This window comes from Bombina bombina, chromosome 3 (assembly GCF_027579735.1).
Source record: "Bombina bombina isolate aBomBom1 chromosome 3, aBomBom1.pri, whole genome shotgun sequence".
NCBI lineage: Eukaryota > Metazoa > Chordata > Amphibia > Anura > Bombinatoridae > Bombina > Bombina bombina.
This window is the reverse complement of record NC_069501.1, coordinates 22,470,740-22,495,762: the sequence shown is the minus strand read 5'-3', so window position 1 is coordinate 22,495,762 and position 25,023 is coordinate 22,470,740. Positions and strand designations below refer to the sequence as shown.

Sequence of the window (25,023 nt, the reverse complement as noted above, 5' to 3'; positions counted from 1 at the left end):
TTCATTTTACTAACTTCGTGATATTTGGTTTTTCACCTCTCACCTTTGTGACATTTTTTTATATTTCCCAGCGAACACTTTGATTCTATTTTTGTCTGCATATCCACCCATTTTTACATTCACATATCACATATTTGCAACACTTCTTTGAGATATTGTATTGGTTTGCACTACGGCGTCTAGTTAATTGTTCCCACACCTTATAAGTTCTAGTCCCTTGAGGACGCCACTCACTACTGTATATTTTCAGATAACCTCCAACTGTATAATTTCAGATAACCTCCAACTGTATAATTTCAGATAACCTCCAACTGTAAAATTTCAGATAACCTCCAACTTATTATGGATCCATAATCGTCAGCTGATTATCATCGTGCCACGGTCACATTGCACCCTAATGATCAGCTGTCACGTCCAGCTTTCCATTGTTATTAGCTGCTACATACTATCATTAAGTGTGTCCCAGGCCTTTGGGCAGCATTTTACATTTTTATAATTTATATTTTAGATAGGTTGCACCTGGATCTCTTTGCATCAGATCCTCCACATAGAACAGCCACTAATCTGGCGATCTATATATATTTCAGGATCTCCCTTTTAGGGAATTAGCTGTTTATTTACACAGCTTAGAAAAATCTGTAATTGTTTTTTATGTTTTACATGTTTTTATTATTTATAAGTGTTTATTAAATTTCTATGTGTTGAATTTATTAGAATTTATTAGATTTTATTTCGAGTGTGTATAATTATTCCTTTGCCATTTGGCGCTGCTTCCATTATTTCCGGTAATGATGGAATTATCAACAGTTATAGAAAATTGGGGGGTGGAGATTTTGGAAGAAGGGGGAAAATAAGAAGTTCAGTTTTGGAGAGATTTAGCTTAAGGTAGTGAGAGGACATCCAAGATGAGATATAAGAAAGACAGTTAGTGACATGGGTAGGTCTGGCACAGAGAGGTAGATTTGGGTGTCATCGGCATACAAATGATATTGAAACCCATGGGACTTTATTAAGGAACATAATGATGACTTATAGATTGAAAAGCAAAGGGGACCGAGGACAGAGCCTTGAGGTACCCCAACAGAAAGTGGTAACGGGGAAGAGGATGCTCCAGAGAAGACTACACTAAAGGTACGGTTAGATAGATAGGAAGAGAACCACAAGAGAGCTGTGTCACAGATGCCGAAGGATTGGAGGGTTTGGAGCAAGAGAGGGTGGTCAATAGTGTCAAAGGCTGCAGACAGATCAAGGAGGATAAGTAGAGATGTGGCCTTTGGATTTTACTGTATTGCAGTGGGTCAAGAAGAGAGTATAGTGTAAGGAAATGGTATAGACGTGCATATACTAGCTTTTCAAGGAGCTTTGAGGCAAGAGGGAGTAGGGAAATAGGAAGGTAGTTGGATGGGGAGGTTGGATCGAGGGAAGGTTTTTTGAGGATAGGTGTGACCAGTGCATGTTTTAGAGATGAGGAAAATATACCAGTGCTGAGGGAGAGGTTGAAAATGTGTGTGAGTATGGGGGTGAGGGTAGAAGAGAGGGAGGGGAGTAGCTATGAGGGGATAGGGTCGAGGCGACAGGTAGTGAGGTGGGAGGACAGTATAAGGGAGAAAATTCTTCCTCGGTAACAGGGGCAAAAGAGCTAAATTTAAGGGTATTTGGGTTTTGAATGATTGTGAGCTTTTGAGGGGGTGGGAGATTGGTAGTAAGTTGAGAGGTGATTTCATTTCTGAGAGTCAATGTTGTTATTTAAGTGGTTGGCAAAATCTTGAGCTGAGAGAGAAGTTATATTAGGAGGTGGGGGTGGGTGGAGAAGAGTATTGAATGTGGAAAACAGACGTTTTGGGTTAGAGGAAAGGGTAGAGATGAAATTAGAGAAGTATTGTTGCTTATAAAGATTAAGGGCAGAATAGTAGGAGTTCAGGATGAACTTGTAGTAAAGAAAATCAGCTGAACTCTGAGATTTCCTCCAGTGTCGCTCAGCAGTATGGGAACATCTGCGTAGGTACCATGTCAGAGGAGTATGCCAAGGCTGAGGATGAGAGTGTGGTTTCTGAGCTATGGTAGGAGGGGCCAGGGTGTCAATGACCAATGAAAGGGTGGAGTTATAGTGGCAGATAGATTGGTCAGGGCAGGAAAAGGAGGTGATAGAAGAGAGGAGAGGTTTGAGAGGTTTAGCTTTCAACTAAGAATAACAAGAGAACAAAGCGAATTTGATGATAAAAGTAAATTAGAAAGTTGTTTGAAATGAATTGCCCTATCTAAATCATGAACGTTTAATTTGGACTTTACTATCCCTTTAAATAAGTAACTATAAAAACAAACAGGGAATAGTTATGGTAAATCTTCTTAATACTGATATGAGGTATAAACAAAAAATAAAAGATAGCAGTCCACAAGTAGTAATAAAAGCCCAGGTGACTCCACAACTGGTAATAAAAGCCCAGGTGACTCAACAAATGATAATAAAAGCCCTGGTGACTCCACAACTTATTATAAAAGCCCAGGTAACTCCATAACTGATAATAAAAGCCCAGGTGACTCCACAACTGGTAATAAAAGCCCAGGTGACTCCAGAAATGATAATAAAAGCCCTGGTGACTCCACAACTTATTATAAAAGCCCAGGTGACTCCACAACTGATAATAAAAGCCTAGGCGACTCCATGAGTGGTAATAAAAGCCCAGGTGACTCCACAACTAATAATAAGTGACCAGGTGACTCCAACACTGATAATAGAAGCCCAGGTGACTCCACAACTGGTAATAAAAACACCAGGTGACTCAACAACTGATAATAAAAGACTCCTCCTTTAACTGAGTCAAGTATCTCCTCCAGGTGCACTGCAATACATTCAAATAGAAGGTGCCACATGGCATAGAACACCTCAAATTCAAATGGTGATATAATTTAATAAAGGTCTCACTCACAATTGTAGCAGCACCACCATGTGCTGATAAAAGCAGACTGAGCTCTCTCAGTGGCCCAGCTCATTGCACTCCCAGCTCACTGTGGATAAAGGGCAGCTGCTTCACAATATTCCCCACTTGTATCTGTTCCTCACCATCTGTAATTTAGGGTAGATACAAAGAAGAATTGGCAGGAACAAGTGACAATAAAAAAAATAAAAACTTTATTAAAGTTAAACATGTGTTTAACATGCACCTTGGGTTGGGTATTGCTAATCATTTCTTGGCTCACTGGCGGTTTCCTCAGGCTTCCCTTCATCCACAGTACCAGAGATCTGGGAGTGCAGTGAGTTGGGCCCCTTGGAGAGCCCAGTCTGCTTTGATCAGCACATGGTGGTGCTGTCACAATTGTGAGACCTTTATTTGTTTATATCACCATTTGAATTTGTGGCTTTCTATGCCATGTGGCACCTTCTATTTTGATGTTTCATAATGTTAAATATGTGACAAATCAGCAGAACCAATGAGTAAGACTCAATATATGTGTCTAGGGGTAGCTTATTGGTCATAAAACCCCTGCTGGTGATATAAGGGATTATTTCATTATTACCCAGACTTCCGCAAATTACTAGCTGTATTAGTGCACACGTACTATATTCTTGATTCTATGGTAAATATGTATATTTACCATAAAATCAAAAAACCTCTCTCTTTACTTAGATATCATCACTCTACCAAGTCTCTATATCTAGATGTCATACCTCTACCACATGTCTCTCAGTCTAGATGCTGTATTTCTACTACATTTTCTAGACACCACCACTTTACAACCCATCTCTCAGTTTAGATATTGCCTTTTTACAGTCTGTCAGTCTAAATAGCACCTATCAACCAACTGTCTCATGGTTTAGATATCAACTCTCTACCACCTGTCTCTAAGCCTAGATATAGGCTCTCTACCACCTGTCTCAAAGCCTAGATATCACCTCTCTACCACCTGTCTCAAAGCCTACATATCACTTCTCTTCCACCTGTCTCTAAGCCTAGATAGATGCTCTCTACCACGTGTCACTATGCCTAGATATTGGCTCTATACTACCAGTCTCAAAGCCTTGATATCCTCTATCTACCACCTGTCTCTAAGCCTAAATATCAACTCTCTATCACCTGTATCTAAGCCTAGATTTCACCTCTCTACTACCTGTCTCTAAGCCTACATATCACTTCTCTACCACCTGTCTCTAAGCCTAGATAGAGACTCTATACCACCTGTCCTAAAGCCTAGATATCACCTCTTTACCACCTGTCTCTAAGACTAGATATTGACTCTAGACCACCTGTCTCAAAGCATTGATATACCCTCTCTACCACCTGTTTCTAAGCCTAGATATCACCTCTCTATCACTTGGCTCTAATCCAAGTTATCACCTCTCTACTTCCTGTCTCTAAGCCTAGATATTGGGGCCTATCTATCAAGCTCTGAATGGAGCTTGACGCCCCGTGTTTCTGGCGAGCCTGCAGGCTCGCCAGAAACACCAGTTATGAAGCAGCGGTCCAAAGGCCACTGCTCCATAACCCTGTCCGCCTACTCTGATGAGGTTGACAGGAATCGCCAGAATTCAACCTGATTGAGTACGATCGGGTTGATTGATACCCCCCTGCTTGCGGCCGATTGGCCATGAGTCTGCAAGGGGTGGCGTTGCACCAGCAGCTCTTGTGAGCTGCTGGTGCAATGCTGAATATGTAGAGCATATTGCTCTCCACATTCAGCGAGGTCTTGCGGACCTGATCCGCACTGTCGGATCAGGTCCGCAAGACCTATGATAAACAGGCCTCATTTGCTCTATGCCAACCTGTCTCAAAACCTAGATATCACCTCTCTACCACTTGTCACTATGCCTAGACATTGGCTCTATACCACCTGTCTTAAAGGCTAGATATCACCTCTCTACCACGTGTCTCTAAGCCTATATATCACCTCTCTACCACCTGTCTCTAAGCATAAATATAGGCTCTGTCTCACAGTTTAGATATCATCTCTTTACCACCTGTCTTACAATATTATCTCTTACAGCCCATATTCAACCTGCCTCTCTACCACCCATTACACAGCCTAGACATCACATCTTTATTACCTGTCTCACAGGGTAGATATCCTCTACCACCTATCTTTCAGCCTATGGGGTTGATTTATCATCAGTCTGTCCGACATGATCCGCTCAGTGGATCATGTCTAACAGACATCAATGAATGCCGATAGCATACGCTGTCTGCATTTATCATTGCACAAGAAACACCATAACATAGGAATATCATGTATTTTTATTAAAAGCAGAAAAAAATATTATAAATGAACCAAATTTATATGGCTTGTTAAAGGTATTTCACTAGGAAGGCCTCAAAACTATATATATATATATGTGTGTGTGTGTATACCTGTGTGCTTATGTGTATGTATAATATCCCTTTTATCCTTTGTACAATATTTTTATTAATATGATATATTTTATCAAAAAGTATGTCGGCATTTATCATTGCACAAGCAGTTCTGGTGAACTCCTTGTCCAAGGCTGCCCGCTGAAGATTTGCGGCCAATCGTCCGCTAGCAGGGGGTGTCAGTCAGCCCGATTGTATAAGAATGGGCGGATTGAAGACCGCAGCCTCAGAGGCAGCGGACAAGTTATGGAGCAGCGGTCTTTAGACCGCTGCTTCATAACTACTGTTTCCGGTGAGCCTGAAGATATGCGCGGAAACAAAGGGCACAAGGGCAATTCGGCCCTTGTTAAATCTACCCCCAGGTCTCAAGTTTTGGCTTTTGCTTGTGCACAAACTATAACTTTCAAATTAGTGATATCCATTGAAAGTATAGGTTGTGTTAGAGCGATATCGACTGCGCTAACCCTTCTCTGGGATTTACCATGGACTTGTAATATCAAGTTCTGTGCAAATGATAGCATGGTCAGATGATATTGCTTACTGTATCCTGCGCTATGATTAGCTCGCCACTTTTAATCTGGCCCCCTGTGTCCTCAAACCCCTTTCACTACCCTATGTAGTCATTCTTCCTTAACCTATTTGCTGGTTGGTATTTTCTGCTACTCTCCCATCGTATATAAGATGCAGCGACATTGAAAAAACTATCTGGGATCAAAAAACTGTCTTACATGCCAAACGTGAAGGTAAGTGACCAAAGCACTATCTGACTTACCTCTGCTTAAACTGGGGTCACAAGTGCTACAGCTCATATTGTTACAACAGGCCGCTCTCTCCTACTACAAGTTGTCACTGACATTATGTTTATTTTTTTTTTCTTCCCCCAGCAAACTTTCTGCAAATGTCTCTCTCATCTCTCTGTCTTCTGTTTACGCTCATATTCTACATGATCTCCCCCCCAGATCAACTACGCTCAAATACTGTCTTCAGTCAGTTTATTCTTATCCAGCTCTACAGAATTATGTGGTGCTATACAAATAAATGATGATAGTAATAATAATAATAAAATAATACACAGTCATCTCCCTGTCTTTTATTCTATATAATTTCTTTCTACAGACTGCCTACGCTTATATTCTATATAATTTATTTTTACAGACTGCCTACGCTTATATTATATATAATTTCTTTCTACAGACTGCCTACGCTTATATTCTATATAATTTCTTTCTACAGACTGCCTACGCTTATATTCTATATAATTTATTTTTACAGACTGCCTACGCTTATATTCTATATAATTTCTTTCTACAGACTGCCTACGCTTATATTCTATATAATTTCTTTCTACAGACTGCCTACGCTTATATTCTATAGAATTTATTTTTACAGACTGCCTACGCTTATATTCTATAGAATTTATTTTTACAGACTGCCTACGCTTATATTCTATATCATTTCTTTCTACAGACTGCCTACGCTTATATTCTATATAATTTCTTTCTACAGACTGCCTACTCGTATTCTACAGATTGCCTAAATGTATATTTCTTTATGATCTCTCTTCAGACAACATATTCTTGTACTCTCTATTATCTCTCTCATTTGCCTACTCTCATATTCTCTTTACACTCTCTGGCACTCATCATCTGCTCTGTATTACCACTGCCAGGCAGTCTTTAGGGTTTTTTGTACCCAGACTGTCTTTTCTCTACAAAACTTCTATTGTGTTTTAAACCTACTGGACTCTTTATTTTCAGTCTTTGATACCACTAAACATTCTTCCCATTTTTATTAATTTAAACTTTGTAATTGTGTTACTTTGGTCTTAAATACTATGTACACGCATGAATAAAGATTGACCCCTTACACACTGCTGACTTCTCAGTCTATTAATTGATTTTTTTTGCGGTTATGGCGAGGTGGTTTTGCCTGGCTGCGGGGTTGCGGCCTTGGGGGTTGCCCAGTTGGGTGATTTGGGGGTAGGCTGGGCTTTTGTGTATTCATTTGGTTCTTCTGTTGTTCAGGTAGGTTCTCAGTCTGTTCCTGCGGCCTTTGCTTGTGTTTTCTTGTTTTCTGGGGTTGAGGTACAGGTAATGTCTGTCTGTCAACTAGAGGAAGTTTCTGGGATGGTTTTTGTTCTGGAATGCCAGAAGGCCCCCTAGGCAAGCTATGTGTCCTGGGCTGGCATGGAGGTTCTGGTAACTGACGTGTCTGGATTTTGTTCTTTGGACACACATCTGGCTCCTCCTCTGTGGTGCAAGAAGGAAAACACAAAATCTGGGTATTAGGAAGATATCTGGGTATATTACTATTATTTTTATCAATATTTAATAAAAATAATAGTACTTAGATTCCACAGTACAATAAATATAGGTATAATTTGTACAGGTAACATTTATGTGAAGCAAATAGGTAGAGGGCCCTTCAAAGAGTTGACGACTGTTATGGATCATCTTGCATGAAAGTTATCTACAAAACAGCTGGACTCATAAGCTTACATGCTAAGGGAGACCAAGTAGATGATAAAGGAGAAGATCAACTAAGGTAAGATTGAATGCAACCTTGGACAAAAGAGTCTTTAAGTAGCACTTGAACCTTTGAAAACTAGGGGAGATTTCCACAAGATTGGGGAAGTATAATACTTGATTAAAGCTACAACGTGTATAATGCTGGGTTTAAACTACATCATACAAGCTATATCAAACTGCAATGAGTCCTTATGTATTGGAGAGTTCTGAGACTCTCTGCTTTAAATGTCTATGCTTCAAGTTGTACAAAGACTCTCTTTAGGGTGTGCTGTGACCTAGTAGCACTGAGACCAGCTATCTGGCTCTACTGAGACTTGCTGTAGGTATTGATTGCTGGCTAGAGGAGAACAGGTTATTTAGAATGTAGGTTATTGGAGAGCATTAATTATAGGATATATAATAAGTGTTGTTACATGCACATCATTTATTCATGTTTGCAATGCTATATAGTTATTTCCAATTCCTAAATTAATTCAATAATTTATTTCAATGCAATGTTGTGTTAATAAATATAATTGTTTGAAATATAAGGAATAAAAAAACAAGTTCAATCAATTTCTTGTATTTTCACTCAAGGTTATAAAGCTATTTTTCTAGAGAAAATAACTAATGGCACTACCAGTGTTATTTCGTATTATTAATTACCAATAGGAGGTATAATACCCCAATAATCATGTACAATTATAGGAAAGGGATGCTGTACACGGAATAGAAATTCAAAGAAAAACAAGTAAAAGATACTTGCAAAAGAGTGTACTAAATAGCACGCACTATTTGAATTATCAACTAGATGAACAAAAAAGGGGAAATGAACCACCGAAAGAAAAGGGGGTTAAAACATAACTTTTCATAATGAGTTAAAAACAATATTAAAAACACAATGTGGATACATAGATACAATCTTGTCAAAATGTAGAAACCTTAACCAAGTTAATTAAAGTTGGCAGAACTGTGGTCAATGAGTCTCAGTAATTCCCCTGAAAACAATATAAGACCAACGTACTGGAATATGTTGTGCGTTATAATGAAATCAAACTGCACATTAAATGCCAGTGTAGTGTTGTGTTACTGGTAAGGTCAAGTATACAGTGATTAAATTAGTTAATACCAGGGTGTAACTAGACACTTGTACCAATTTCCCTGATATGAGATGGTGCTAATACTAAATAGTGGATAGGTGTTAGTACATAACCTACTATGACATAAGTTTCTATTGTATATGTCAATACTAGTAGCTAAAATATCAAGTTAATCACTTAAGTAGCAGCTACTGAATTCAAAACGTATTGAGGAGTAATTATTAATATTTATATAATATACGCAAGGTGTATTTATATTGTACTGATACTCCTGTTCATGAAATAGATATAGAGCAAGTGAGTTTTGTGATTAGAACAGGGCGCACATTTAGCACCATTGTAATAATACATTCTCCCAGATAACAGAGATAAATAGTATAATATTGAGAGGGGTTACCATTAGTGAATGTAAATTATTTAGGGTATGTATCTTATTGGTAACAAACCATATATCATGTTAAATGTATCATAGATTATTATCACTTGGAATCCCAATGCGCACTAGGCACTTAATTGCAGCACTGCTTCCAGTCACAGAATAAAACCGGAGATTATGTAAGTGCAATTTAAACATTGTTACTGCAATAAAAATACTCCCAGATTCTGTGGTAAGTTTATGATCATAAAATGTTGGTACTCAGAAGTAGATTAGACATTGGTCACTTAATATTAGTAGTTATAGGCAAGCAGTTATATATCGTTACGGTATTAACCATTTATAAATATGCACATGTATTTGCACTACGGTTATACTGATGCTAAATGAAAACAATAAGGGACGGTGATGATTTGTAATGTGACGTATGTAATACCCAGGCATACATAAAGTATGTTCACTCTATACTTCGGCGCATATTAGCACCAACTTTGTAACAAAGTTTAAACTCCAATCATGTTTCAGGTGTTAGTAAATATATACGTTTTTACCATTATTATTACGTGGTCACACTCCTAGTTTGTGCATCAGTTTAGCACTTATTAGTTATTATTGATGGATTCAAAATAATCATAGGCTAAAGGGCGGTAGTACTGAGATAATGTTACAGTTGCAAGCTTACAGCTTTATATAAAAATAATAGTTATTGTATCAACTCTTAAGCACACATTTTCCACCGAGATACAGTTGTGTTAATAGGATGATATATAATAGTATTTCCGCTACTTATTTAAATAAGATGCACATGTTACACTGAGATTGTAGATATTATAGTTTAGCATTGCAAAGAGGAGTCGTTGCATATAGAGAACAACAGTCAACTGGGTACTTAATATTTCCAAGGCAACACAAATCGTCAGCCCCTTGTATCTGCTCGGCACAGTGTTGTTATGTTATGCTACGTAATTACAAATCACTACAGTATTTAATATTTGCAGGGGCGACACAAGTCGTCAGCCACTTTAGTCTGTTAACATAATATCAGTTATTGTACGGTTAGGAGATTAATCTAATATTCACAATTGAAAAAGTAAAAACAGAGAGAATCAAAGTTCCCACTCCCCTGACATGTTTCGCCCATACGCTTTATCAAAGGTGCGAGCGCCGCCTTCTTTCCAGCTTTTTATTGGTTGATACCAATGACAAAATCCATAATTTATGTAAGAATTTACCTGATAAATTAAGTTCTTTCATATTGACAAGAGTCCATGAGCTAGTGACGTATGGGATATACAATCCTACCAGGAGGGGCAAAGTTTCCCAAACCTCAAAATGCCTATAAATACACCCCTCACCACACCCACAATTCAGTTTACCGAATAGCCAAGTAGTGGGGTGATAGAAATGGAGTAAAAAAAGCATACAAAAGAAGAACTGGAAAAATTATTGTGCTTTTATACAAAAATCATAACCACCATAAAAAGGGTGGGTCTCATGGACTCTTGCCAATATGAAAGAAATTAATGTATCTGGTAAGTTCTTACATAAATTATGTTTTCTTTCATGTAATTGGCAAGAGTCCATGAGCTAGTGACGTATGGGATAGCAATACCCAAGATGTGGAAGACCACAGAAAAGTCACTAGAGAGGGAGGGATGAAATAAAAACATTTTTTTCAGCTGAGAAATTAAATCCACACAAAAAATAAGTCACATAAATTAGAAGAAAAAAACTTAAATCATAAGCAGAAGAATCAAACTGAGACAGCTGCCTGAAGATTGTTATTTTACCAAAGACTGCTTCAGAAGAAGCAAGTACATCAAAATGGTAAAATTCAGTAAATTTTTGCAAAGAAGACCAAGTTGCTTCTTTGCAAATTTGATCAACCAAAGCTTCATTCTTAAAAGCCCAAGAAGTGGCGACTTATCTAGTAGAATGAGCTGTGATTCTCTGAGACGGAGATTGCCCCGCCTCCAAATAAGCCTTGTGAATCAAAAGCTTTAATCAGGATGCCAAAGAAATGGCAGAGGCTTTCCTAACTTTTTCTGGACTAGAATTATTCTGAAATCCTAGAAACCTTGATATAGAATTATAAAGCTCTTACCACATCCAAAGGATGTAAAGAACTCTCAAAGAATTATTTAGGATTAGGACACAAAGAAGGAACAACCATTTCTCTACTAATGTTGTTCAAATTCAGAACCTTAGGAAAAAAAGAAGGTCCACAAAGCAACTTATCTAGATTAAAAAAATCAGATAAGGAAACACACAAGAGAGAGCAGATAAATCAGAAACTCTTGTAGCAGAAGAGATAGTCAAAAGAAACAACACTTTCCAAGAAAGTAGATAATCTTCAAAGAAAATATAGGCTCAAAAGAGAAGAGCCTGCAAAATCTTTAAACCAATTAAGACTCCAAAAATTAGAAATTAATAAATGAACAGGCTTGATAACCAAATCCTGAACAAAACAGTGAATATCAGGAAGTTTAAACAATCTTTCTAGGAAATAAAACAGAAAGAACAGAGATTTGTCCCTTCAAAAAAATTGCTGATAAACGTATCCAAACCATCCTGAAAAAAACTGTAAAATCCTAGGAAATCTAAAAGAATGCCAAAAGAATTTATAAAAAGAACACCATAAAATACAGGTTTCAAAACCTGATAATACATGTTCCTTGAAACAGACTTATAGCCTGCAACATAGTGATAAAAACTGAGTCAGAGAAACCTCTATGACTAAACACTAATCAATTTCCATACTTTCAAATTAGAAATTTGAGATCCAGATGGAGAAATAGCCCCTAAAACAAATAGGGCTGGCCAAAGAGAAAGCGGCCAAGGATGGCAACTGGACATCTGAACAAGATCCACATACCAAACCTGTGAGGCCATGCTGATGTTATCAAAAACATATGAGACTGTTCCAATATGATCTTGGAAATCACCCTTGGAAGAAAAAAAAAACAGAGGTGGAAAGATGAAGTCAGGTTGCAAAACCAAGACACTGCTAATGCATACACCATTTCTTCCTGAGGATCCCTGGACCTGAAAAGGTACCTGGGAAATTGAGAAAACACATCTGTATAGAGACACCACTCTCCCGGATGTAAAGACTGACGGATGAAATAATCCACCTCCCAAATGTCTAAACCTGAGATAAAAAATCATAGAAAATAAGCATTAGATTAATTCCATCTAAGAACGTATTCAAGAAACTTCTTAATTGCTTAAGGAACTATGAGTCCCTATTTGTTTATTGACATATTCCACAATTGTGATAATGTTTGTCTGAAAGTAAAAATGAAAAAAGTTCTCTCCTAAAAGAGGCCAAGCCTGAAAGATCTCTGAAAAATTGGAAACCTTGCCTCTTGAAGTTTCCAAACTCCTTGTGCTGTCAGAGACCCTCAGACAGCTCCCCAACCTGTAAGACTTGCATCCAGTAAGAATACAGTCCAGGAAGGATGACCAAAAGGAGACCCCCTGAATAAAATGATGATAGACTAATCACCGAAACAGAGAGAGTAGAGTGTTAGGATTTTAAAAATATCAACTGTGATAATTACAAACAATCCCTGTATCAATGATTCAGTATGCAAAACAAAAAGAGATCTCAAATGAAAATGAGCAAAGGAAACCACGCCCGATGCTGCCGTTATGAGACCTAAAACTTCCATGCAAATAGCTACTGAAAAAAATGTTCTAGACTGTAATTTAGACAGGATAACGCCAATTACAATTTTGTCCGATAAAGACAAAGACATGAACACAGAATCCATCTAGAAAACTAAAAAGAAGTGACCATTGTCTGAGGAATCACGAAACTCTTAGGTAAATTAAATCCTCTAACCATGTCTTGAAGAAACAAAACTAAGTTGATTCATGAGGGAATAAAAAAAAATGAAAAGTCCATATATTTGAATACTGCTCTTTCATATGTAAGTATTGGGTACTTGTAAAGCGCCTAATCACCCATAAGGGACTCAAGAGGCTGCTCATTAATTGACCTCAGAAGAATGAAAGACTGAATGGACCTTGCCAGAAATCAAACCTGCAACCGTCCGGTTGCTACAGAGCTCAGCCACAGTGCATTAGCATGCTGAGCTATCTGTGCGGCTTTAATAAAAGAAACGATTAAGCTAATACCAAAATACCATCCAAAAAAAGGAAGCACCACAATACCATACTGTCTGAAAACAGAAAGAAGGGCACCAAGAAGCTTTGGAAAGATTAATTAAGCTGTCGCTAGACCAAATGGAAAAGCGACAAATTGGTAAAGCTTATCTAAAAAGGAAAATCTCAGAATCCACAAGTGGTCTGAATGAAATAAAATGACCTTGCTGAACAAAAAGGCATAATAGTCCTTATAATTGCCAACTTAAAAGTTGAGACTCTAACAAAACAATATAAAAGTCTTCAGATCCAAGATTGGACTGAATAAACCTTTCTTCTTTGGGACAAATAATAGAATTGAATAGAAACCCAAACCCTGTTCCTGCTAAAAGAACTGGTATAATCACTCCTGAAAAAAATTCACAGAGTGTACTGAGAAAGAAAGATTCTTCCCATATGAGGTTTCATTCTAAAAATCTATTCAAACCATAAGAATAATATAGATTTTAGACAGAGTTCATCCAAAAACAATTTAATCTGCCCCCCACCACAAGGACTGGTTTGAGAACTGCACCTTCATGCAGTCTAATAACTAGTAATTATATAGTGTTTTTCTCCCAGAAAGATACAAAAAATGCTTTTTCAGTGCTTACACTCGGAGTTAACCAAATTAGCAGCTGAAAAAAACAGTTATTATTACCCAAATAAATGAAACACAATAATTTTACCTCAAAAGGCCAAAGGGCTGTATTAACCCTGCCGGGAAATGAATCTATGACCCTTGGATCTAGAACAAGCGTTTGTAGTCAGGACATTCACCAACTGATCTACATCACCGGACTAAAAGTGGGGCAGAAAAGAACTCTAAACCTCCAGAAATAGTGGAGATAATAGAAATCAAATAAATTATTATCCTAACAAGAGAGAAATAATAAAATATGCGTGAAATCATAATAATAGATATAGTAAACATAATTAAATTAATACATCTAAAGTAAATAAACAGAGTTATATACTTGAGAATCTGAAACTGCTTATGCTAACTGTTCAGCAAAGGCTAAGAGAACAGTAATGTCAGCCACAGATAAAGCTGAGCTAAAAATATAAACAGTACATGAATATGCTCTACTAAGGTTATATTCAAATTCTAAAGAATCCTGAAAATAAGTACCAATTTCCATAGAAATAGTAGTACAGTCCCAAGAGGGAATCAGAATAACCATTCTCTAGAATATAATACAGATAGTATATTGAATAGGGAAAAACCTCAAGAGCAAATTAAAATCTTAAAATCCAGATTTGAAAAGGATTAATAACATACGGCTAGATTACGAGTTTTGCAGTAAGAGGGGTGCGGTACTAACTTGCAAGTTATTGCACCACTCACTTCCCTACAGTGCTGGTATTACAGGTTTACAAAAACCTGGCATTAGCAGGCAAAAAGTGAGCGTAGAGCAAAATTGAGCTCCATACCGCACTCCAATACCAGCGCTGCTGAAAGCCGCGGTGAGCTGCTTTTACGTGCTCGTGCACGATTTCCCCATAGACATCAATGGGGAGAACCGGCTGAAAAAAAGTCTAACACCTGCAATAAGGCAGCGTAAAGCTCTGTAACGCAGCCCCATTGATTCCTATGGGGAAAAAAAATTTATGTTTAGACCTAACATCCTAACATGAACCCCGAGTCTAAACACCCCTAATCTGCAGCCCCCGACATCGCCGACACCTACATTATATTTATTAACCCCTAATCTGCTTCCCCTGACACCGCCGACATTAACCCCTAACATGGCACCCCAATGTTGCTGCCTCCTACGTTACACTTATTAAGTATATGCAAATTCCACAGCAACTCCTACTCACAGGAAATGAAAAGTCCTTGTATAGGTAAAAAACATTTTCTTTATTGGTGGTGAATACAGGATAAAACCATAGGGGAGCAAAGCTGCTCACATCAGCAGGAAAGAGTATCCGGCAGTGCAGGAAACAGCAGACTTGTTTCGTGTGGGATCTCCACACTTGTTCACCGCTATGATCTGAACTTGCCCGGATGCCCTAATTTAAGGGATACACTTAAACAATTAAATTGAACACACATGTGATAATTAACACTTTCCTGCCTGTATAGTAAAGTTGATTCACAATTCATTAGTAAGTAGTGGCTATACATTTACATTTGATTACATATGAATAATATATACTAAATATTCAAAAATTCTATTGTGATATGCAAGGGATATGTAGTGGGGGATTAAAGCAGGACATTACAAATTCAGTACAACAAAATGTTTATACTAAAGGTAATTAAATAAATAGATTGACATCTGACTCCATGTTTATTCCTAGAGGATGTCTAGTATTTAGTGTAAATATCCACTGTGCCTCTTTGTAACTAAGTTTGTACTCTCTATCTCCACCTCTCTTGTGTTTGGGGACATAATCAATTGCCTGAAAGGATGCCAATGATGAATCTGCATCGTGCATGTTTTTAAAATGTTTTGACACTGGTGTAAACACCTCAGGGTCATCGATGTCCCTAATATATAGATGATCTGCTGCTGGTGTGGAATGGAGATGAAGACAGTGTTGTCAATTTTGTCAAATATTTGCATGACAATGAAGCAAATCTCAAATTCACTTTTGAGCAACAAAAATCACAAATTATATTTTTAGACATAGAACTTAGGGCAAATATATCAACATGCACTATTGACACCTGTCTCTATAGGAAACCAACGGGTGGCAATACAATTTTAAATTACAAATCTTGCCACCCAGGACACGTCTTGAAAGCCATACCAAAAGGCCAATACATACGGACTAAAAGACTCTGTTCCAATGATGCAACATATAAGGAACAAATTGATATTTTGGACAAAAGATTGTCTGAGCGTGGCTATCCAACTAATTTACTAAAAACTACTAGAGAAGAAGTCACTCTAATACCACGTGATACTCTTTTGGAGTACAAACGTGTCGATTTGGACCACTCCAAAACAAAGACTAGTGGGAACAAGCTAATATTTAGCACTCCATATAGTCAGGAATTTCACAAAATCTGTAATGTTGTAAAAGAATGCTTACCCATCCTTGCCACTGACCCCAGTTTGGAAAAAGTGGCAAATAATGGATGTAAATTCGTGGCTAGAAAAGCTAAGACCATAGGAAATATGGTGGCCCCTTCTCAATTACCTGAACGCAATGTGCGTACATGGATACCCAAAAGGCTAGGCTTTTACAGATGTAAGTCTAGAATTTGTAAAACTTGTAACTATGTTACAGAGGGAGAACTGTTCAAATCCTCTGTCTCTAACAGTACCTATCAAATCAGATATAATTTAAATTGTAACTCAACACACGTAATATATCTTCTGACCTGTAGGTGGTGCCAAATCCAATATGTAGGAAAAACCAAAAGGATGCTCAGGGACAGAGCACTCGAGCATATTAGGGACATCGATGACCCCGAGGTGTTTACACCAGTGTCAAAACATTTTAAAAACATGCACGATGCAGATTCATCATTGGCATCCTTTCAGGCAATTGATTATGTCCCCAAACACAAGAGAGGTGGAGATAGAGAGTACAAACTTAGTTACAAAGAGGCACAGTGGATATTTACACTAAATACTAGACATCCTCTAGGAATAAACATGGAGTCAGATGTCAATCTATTTATTTAACTACCTTTAGTATAAACATTTTGTTGTACTGAATTTGTAATGTCCTGCTTTAATCCCCCACTACATATCCCTTGCATATCACGATAGAATTTTTGAATATTTAGTATATATTATTCATATGTAATCAAATGTAAATGTATAGCCACTACTTACTAATGAATTGTGAATCAACTTTACTATACAGGCAGGAAAGTGTTAATTATCACATGTGTGTTCAATTTAATTGTTTAAGTGTATCCCTTAAATTAGGGCATCCGGGCAAGTTCAGATCATAGCGGGGGAACAAGTGTGGAGATCCCACACGAAACAAGTCTGCTGTTTCCTGCACTGCCGGATACTCTTTCCTGCTGATGTGAGCAGCTTTGCTCCCCTATGGTTTTATCCTGTATTCACCACCAATAAAGAAAATGTTTTTTACCTATACAAGGACTTTTCATTTCCTGTGAGTAGGAGTTGCTGTGGAATTTGCATATACTGGAACTCTGTTTGCGTTCTAACGGGGACGCTTTTCCAGCTGCACCCTCCAACAGGAACAGGCTCCTTTGACGTGTGCACGCTGAAGAAAACGCTGCCAGATATACACGTGGTGCAGGTGAGCGCCGTAGATCTTTTGCTTGCTGTATCTCTACTCGTTGGTCTGTGGCTGCTCGCATACACGTAAGGCTGTTATTATTGCAGTACGGCTGATATTAGCGTTAATAAGTGGGTTGCTGAAGATATTTGTGCCTGATTTCCTTATCACTTATCCTTGTTTCGTGTGGTGAAGTGGAGTTGTATCACTTACACTAAGTATGTCTGAGGCTACTGCAAGCTTTGTCCTGCGGGACTTAGAAGATACTTTAAATACATATGATACAGAAGTGGAGGGGATATTTGAGGACAACACAAACACATTGGACGGATTATTCTTTCAGATTGACGAATTGAGACAAAGGGACATTAAGTTGGACCTTGACATTAAGACTTTCTTACTATACAAGAAACAACTGAGAATACCTAGGGGGCTTAGGATTCGTAAGTTTCCCTCATTTGTGGTGACTGATACAGAATTTATCAACAAATGGAACCAAGTATTAAACACCTGTTCTTTTGCTCTTATGGACTTATTGATTGAGCTTAAAAAACAACAGAGACTGGATCTAATTAAACAAATGAAATTAGTTCAAAAGGACTTGCTTGCTTTTCAGGTTGATATTAATTTTAAGTCATATGATAGTAAGCTTGAAGCTAACATGGCAAAGTTTACAAAGGAATTGTGGGAGTTTAAAAAACAGAAACTTTCCAGAGACAAGAGAGATTATGATTTTGATAAGGTTTACAGATGGAATCAATTCAGACAGGGGTCTCAACATCATGGTCGTAGGTTTCATAGGACTAATCAGCACAAAGATTTGGTAAAACAAAGTAAGAAAGTACATTTTGCTGAAACAGACTATGATGTTGAGACCTCTGATCCCGATTCTAGTGAGGAAGTAACACTACCCAGTAGCATATCAGTACTTGACAACCCAGGTAGCAACAACATGGATTCAAAAAACGAGAGAGGTCTGGGGGCGAAGTCAAAAAGAAAAAAACAAGAAGGGGTAGGAGGGGTGGCAGAAAAAACAGGCACACAAAACAGAATTCAGACAAGAACACAGACAAGGAGGTACCTTTGAGAAATGTAGTTAATCTTTCCAGTATAACCCTAACTCAAACTGAAGTAGGGGTTTTGAGCCTAGGTCTTGGTTTCTCACCCACCACCCATTTTGACCTTTTCGGCACTATCCACGATGTAAACAAATTTGTGAGGAAGCTCACTCTCAAAAAACATTTTTCTGACAGTGTGGATGGTGCCGAACAGGTGCACAGTGAGTGTGCCCCTCTTTTAACACAAATAAATAAAGATTGTCTAAAGTTTGATGAACAATGCTCAGTTTTGGATTTAATCTCTCTCTGTAATGAAAATGTACAACCTAGTGAAAGCACTATGAAACTTCCATCTGTTTCACATATAAAAAAGAGTCACTTCTATCCAGTACAAAGTAGGAGCAAAAATATAGACGTTTTCCAGCGCACAGTTGAAAAGAAACAAATAGCTTTATCAGAAGACATTCATTCTGACACCAAAAGGAAAAAAGATTTGTTTAGATGCAACCTTGCGCTGGAACAACGCCAAGCCCTAAAAACTCTGGGGTCCAACTCAGCTTTGGTCATTAAAGAATCTGACAAAGGGGGCAATGTGGTCGTGATGGATAGGGAGTATTATGTACAGGAGTCTCTTAGGCAACTTAATGATATAGAGGTTTACAAAAAGTTAACCTTTAACCCTATACTCCCTTAGTAGAGGATATACTTATCTTTGGCCTCCAGAAGGGGATTATTTTACCCTCATTAATGGATACATTGCTCCCTAAAACTCCGCTCACACCCATTTTTTACTTCCTCCCTAAGTTGCACAAGGATGCGCTTAGGCCCCCTGGACGTCCCATTATCTCTGGGGTAGGTTCTCTTTTGGAACCACTCTCAGAATTTGTTGACTCCCTTTTACAACCTTTGGTTTGTAATCTAATGAGTTACATTAGAGATACTACCCAGGTTTTGAGAGCTGTATCGGCTATTAAGTGGGAACAAAACTATCGTTTTGTCACCATAGACGTGGTGTCTCTTTACACCTCCATTCCACACCAGCAGGGATTGAATGCTGTTTCTTTCCTTTTGGATAATCATTCTAATTACTCGGAAAACATTAAGCAATTTCTGATTCTGGCCATTGAATTTTTACTTACTCACAATTTCTTTTTGTTTGAGGGGTGTTGTTACCTCCAGAGACGTGGAACAGCTATGGGGGCCAAGTTTGCCCCCTCTTACGCCAATCTCTATATGGGATGGTGGGAGCTGTTCCATGTCTATGGAGGTGACAACCCCTTCAAGAATCACATAGTTTACTTTGGCCGGTATATAGATGATCTGCTGCTGGTGTGGAATGGAGATGAAGACAGTGTTGTCAATTTTGTCAAATATTTGCATGACAATGAAGCAAATCTCATATTCAATTTTGAGCAACAAAAATCACAAATTATATTTTTAGACATAGAACTTAGGGCAAATATATCAACATGCACTATTGACACCTGTCTCTATAGGAAACCAACGGGTGGCAATACAATTTTAAATTACAAATCTTGCCACCCAGGACACGTCTTGAAAGCCATACCAAAAGGCCAATACATACGGACTAAAAGACTCTGTTCCAATGATGCAACATATAAGGAACAAATTGATATTTTGGACAAAAGATTGTCTGAGCGTGGCTATCCAACTCATTTACTAAAAACTACTAGAGAAGAAGTCACTCTAATACCACGTGATACTCTTTTGGAGTACAAACGTGTCGATTTGGACCACTCCAAAACAAAGACTAGTGGGAACAAGCTAATATTTAGCACTCCATATAGTCAGGAATTTCACAAAATCTGTAATGTTGTAAAAGAATGCTTACCCATCCTTGCCACTGACCCCAGTTTGGAAAAAGTGGCAAATAATGGATGTAAATTCGTGGCTAGAAAAGCTAAGACCATAGGAAATATGGTGGCCCCTTCTCAATTACCTGAACGCAATGTGCGTACATGGATACCCAAAAGGCTAGGCTTTTACAGATGTAAGTCTAGAATTTGTAAAACTTGTAACTATGTTACAGAGGGAGAACTGTTCAAATCCTCTGTCTCGAACAGTACCTATCAAATCAGATATAATTTAAATTGTAACTCAACACACGTAATATATCTTCTGACCTGTAGGGGGTGCCAAATCCAATATGTAGGAAAAACCAAAAGGATGCTCAGGGACAGAGCACTCGAGCATATTAGGGACATCGATGACCCCGAGGTGTTTACACCAGTGTCAAAACATTTTAAAAACATGCACGATGCAGATTCATCATTGGCATCCTTTCAGGCAATTGATTATGTCCCCAAACACAAGAGAGGTGGAGATAGAGAGTACAAACTTAGTTACAAAGAGGCACAGTGGATATTTACACTAAATACTAGACATCCTCTAGGAATAAACATGGAGTCAGATGTCAATCTATTTATTTAACTACCTTTAGTATAAACATTTTGTTGTACTGAATTTGTAATGTCCTGCTTTAATCCCCCACTACATATCCCTTGCATATCACGATAGAATTTTTGAATATTTAGTATATATTATTCATATGTAATCAAATGTAAATGTATAGCCACTACTTACTAATGAATTGTGAATCAACTTTACTATACAGGCAGGAAAGTGTTAATTATCACATGTGTGTTCAATTTAATTGTTTAAGTGTATCCCTTAAATTAGGGCATCCGGGCAAGTTCAGATCATAGCGGTGAACAAGTGTGGAGATCCCACACGAAACAAGTCTGCTGTTTCCTGCACTGCCGGATACTCTTTCCTGCTGATGTGAGCAGCTTTGCTCCCCTATGGTTTTATCCTGTATTCACCACCAATAAAGAAAATGTTTTTTACCTATACAAGGACTTTTCATTTCCTGTGAGTAGGAGTTGCTGTGGAATTTGCATATACTGGAACTCTGTTTGCGTTCTAACGGGGACGCTTTTCCAGCTGCACCCTCCAACAGGAACAGGCTCCTTTGACGTGTGCACGCTGAAGAAAACGCTGCCGGATATACACGTGGTGCAGGTGAGCGCCGTAGATCTTTTGCTTGCTGTTACACTTATTAACCCCTAATTTGCCGCCCCCAACATCGCCGACACCTAGATTACAATTATTAAACCCTAATCTTCCGCCCCCAATGTCGCCGCCACCTACATTACACTTATTAACCCCTAATCTGCCACCCCCAATGTCGTCGCCACTATACTAAAGTTATTAACCCCTAACCCTTACACCCCCTAATTTTAATGTAATTAAAATAAATCTAAATAAAACCTACTATTAATAACTAAATTATTTCTTCTTTAAAACTAAATACTTACCTGTAAAATAAACCCTAAGCTAGCTACAATATAACTAATAGTTACATTGTAGCTATCTTTGGGTTTATTTTTATTTCACAGGCAAGTTTGTATTTATTTTAACTAGGTAGAATAATTACTAAATAGTTATTAACTATTTACTAACTACCTAGCTAAAATAAATACAAATTTACCTGTAAAATAAAACCTAACCTGAGTTACACTAACACCTAACCTTACACTACAATTAAATAAATAAATAAATTACATAAAATAAATAAAATTAACTACATTACAAAAAACAAACACTAAATTACACAAAATAAAAAATAAATGATCAGATATTTAAACTAATTACACCTAATCTAATAGCCCTATCAAAATAAAAAAGCCCCCCAAATAAAAAAAAACCCTAGCCTAAACTAAACTACCAATAGCCCTTAAAGGGGCCTTTTAACAACCCCCCAACAGTAAAACCCACCACCCACACAACCAACCCCCCAAATAAAATCCTAACTAAAAAAACATAAGCTCCCCATTGCCCTGAAAATGGCATTTGGAAGGGCATTGCCCTAAAAGAGCATTTAGCTCTTTTTCAAGTGCCCAAACCCCTAATCTAAAAATAAAACCCATCCAATAAACCCTCAAAAAAGACTAACACTAACCCCCTGAAGATCCACTTACAGTTTTTGAAGACCCGACATCCATCCTTAACAAAGCGGCAGAAGTCCTCATCAAAGCCAGCAGAAGTCTTCATCCAAGCGGCCGAAGTCTTCATCCAAGCCGGCAGAAGACTTCATCCAGACGGCATCTTCTATCTTCATCCATCCGGCGGGGAGCGGCTCCATCTTCAAGACATCCGGCGCAGAGCATCCTCTTCAATTGACGTCTTCTTGCAGAATGAAGGTTCCTTTAAAATACATCATCCAAGATGGTGTCCCTTGAATTCTGATTGGCTGATAGAATTCTATCAGCCAATCGGAATTAAAGGTGAAAAAATCCTATTGGCTGATGCAATCAGCCAATAGAATTGAGCTTCAATCCTATTGGCTGATCCAATCAGCCAATAGGATTGATCTTGCATTTTATTGGCTGATTGGAACATCTTGGATGACGTCATTTAAAGGAACCTTAAGCTTTTAAGCTTTCATCCTATTGGCTGATCCAATCCAATTTTTTCTCTAAGTCTGTGATCCACATACTGGCTAGCATGTTCTGATAGACATTCATTCCCCGATACGATGGGTCTTCCTGGGGGATATCTATGTTTTTATGGATCTTAGGGATGAGGTAAATGGTTGCAGCCTTAGGATCTTTAACTGATAGGAACTTAATCTCACCTGAGCTGATTATTCCTTTACTCTGAGCATCTTTGATGATTTTACTGTAGACCTTAATATATGCTTTACTGGGATTATTGAATAGTTTTTGGTAACACTGTTTATTTTTAAGTTGGTTTTCAACTTGTTTGGTGTACATGGAGATGGGCCATATCACTATGTTTCTGCCCTTATTGGCTTCCTTTATGATGACATCATCCCATTCTTTGATTTTTTTAAGGGCTTGATTTTCTTCATTAGAAAGATTATGGGTAATGGGTCCAATTTTCAGTTGTGAGATTTCAAGGCATACCATCTGATTAAAAATTTCCAATTGTGGTGATGGGTTGTATTTGGGGACAAAGGTAGATTTGGCCTTGAGTTTCTTCTTCCACTTTTTTGGCACCTAAGAAAAGTAAAGAAAATAACAAATATCCCGTAAAAGTCTAACACGCCTCCCAAAAATAAGCCTGACACGTAAAAACCCCTATATCCGCAATCCCCCCTCTCACTACTAATAATAAATGTATTAACCCCTAGACCGACAACCCCCCCACAATGCTTAAACTATTAACCCCTATATTTACCTTAAAACCCACACTGCAAGTAATAACTAAATTATTAACCCCTAAATCCGCCAACCCCATTGCAAACTATCTATTAAAACTATTAACTCTTAATCCGCCATTAACCCACAACACACTAAACCCATTATAACTATTAACCCCTAATCCGCCATTAACCCACAACGCAATAAACCCATTACAACTATTAACCCCTAATCCGCCATTAACCCACAACGCAATAAACTATTAAACTATTAACCCCTAAAGAGCCAAAGCCCGCAACACAATAAACCTATTAAAGTATTAACCCCTAAACCGCCAAAGCCCACAACGCAATAAACCTAACCCCTAACCTAACCCCCCCTAACCTAACCCCCCTAACCTAACACCACCTAAATGAACCCATATTACCTAATTTACAAAATACTAAAGTTACTATTAGATTAAAAAAACCTAACACTACTATAAAAATACAAATAAACTAAGTATAAATTAAAGGGACAGTCTAATCAAAAATCAAGATTACAGAAAATAAAAAAGAAAATAACCAAATTTTACAAACATTATACCTAATCCCTATGAAAATAAAAAGCCCCCCCAAATAAAAACACCCCCTACTCTACCCTAAACTACCAGTAGCCCTTAAAAGGCCTTTTTGCAGGGCATTGCCCCAAGATAATCAGCTCTTTTACAAGAAAATACACAACCCCCCCTCCTAACAGTAAAAACCCCCACCCACCAAACCCCCCAAATAAAATAACCTAACACTAAAAACCCTAAACTACCCATTGCCCTGAAAAGGGTATTTGTTGGGCATTGCCTTTAAAAGGGCATCTAGCTCTTTTACTGCCCACCCTATCTAAATAAAAAAAATAAAAAACTTAATAAACCCTAAGCCCCAGGTTGCTACTCACCGTTCGTGAAGTCCGGCAGAGAAGGTCCTGTTCCAGGTGGTGAAGTCTTCTTCCAAGCAGCGATGTCTTCTTTCTTCTTCCTGGAACATCCTTCCCGGAGCGGAGCTGAAGACCGCGGAGCTGAAGACCAGCAACCCTGGAACTGAATACCGGCGACCCT

At 38.1% G+C, this 25,023-nt stretch overlaps 1 protein-coding gene across 1 annotated transcript in view; it reads right to left on the bottom strand.

The window, feature by feature from the left end:
• Window positions 1-7,090: 7,090 nt before the first annotated feature.
• CD2 (CD2 molecule) overlaps window positions 7,091-25,023 on the bottom strand; it is a 355,405-nt gene continuing 337,472 nt past the window's right edge. Inside the window, exon 7 of the mRNA XM_053705123.1 lies at window positions 7,091-7,591. Coding sequence (XP_053561098.1) covers window positions 7,224-7,591 — 368 coding nt within the window. The 3' untranslated portion in view covers window positions 7,091-7,223. The remainder of the gene's footprint in view (window positions 7,592-25,023) is intronic.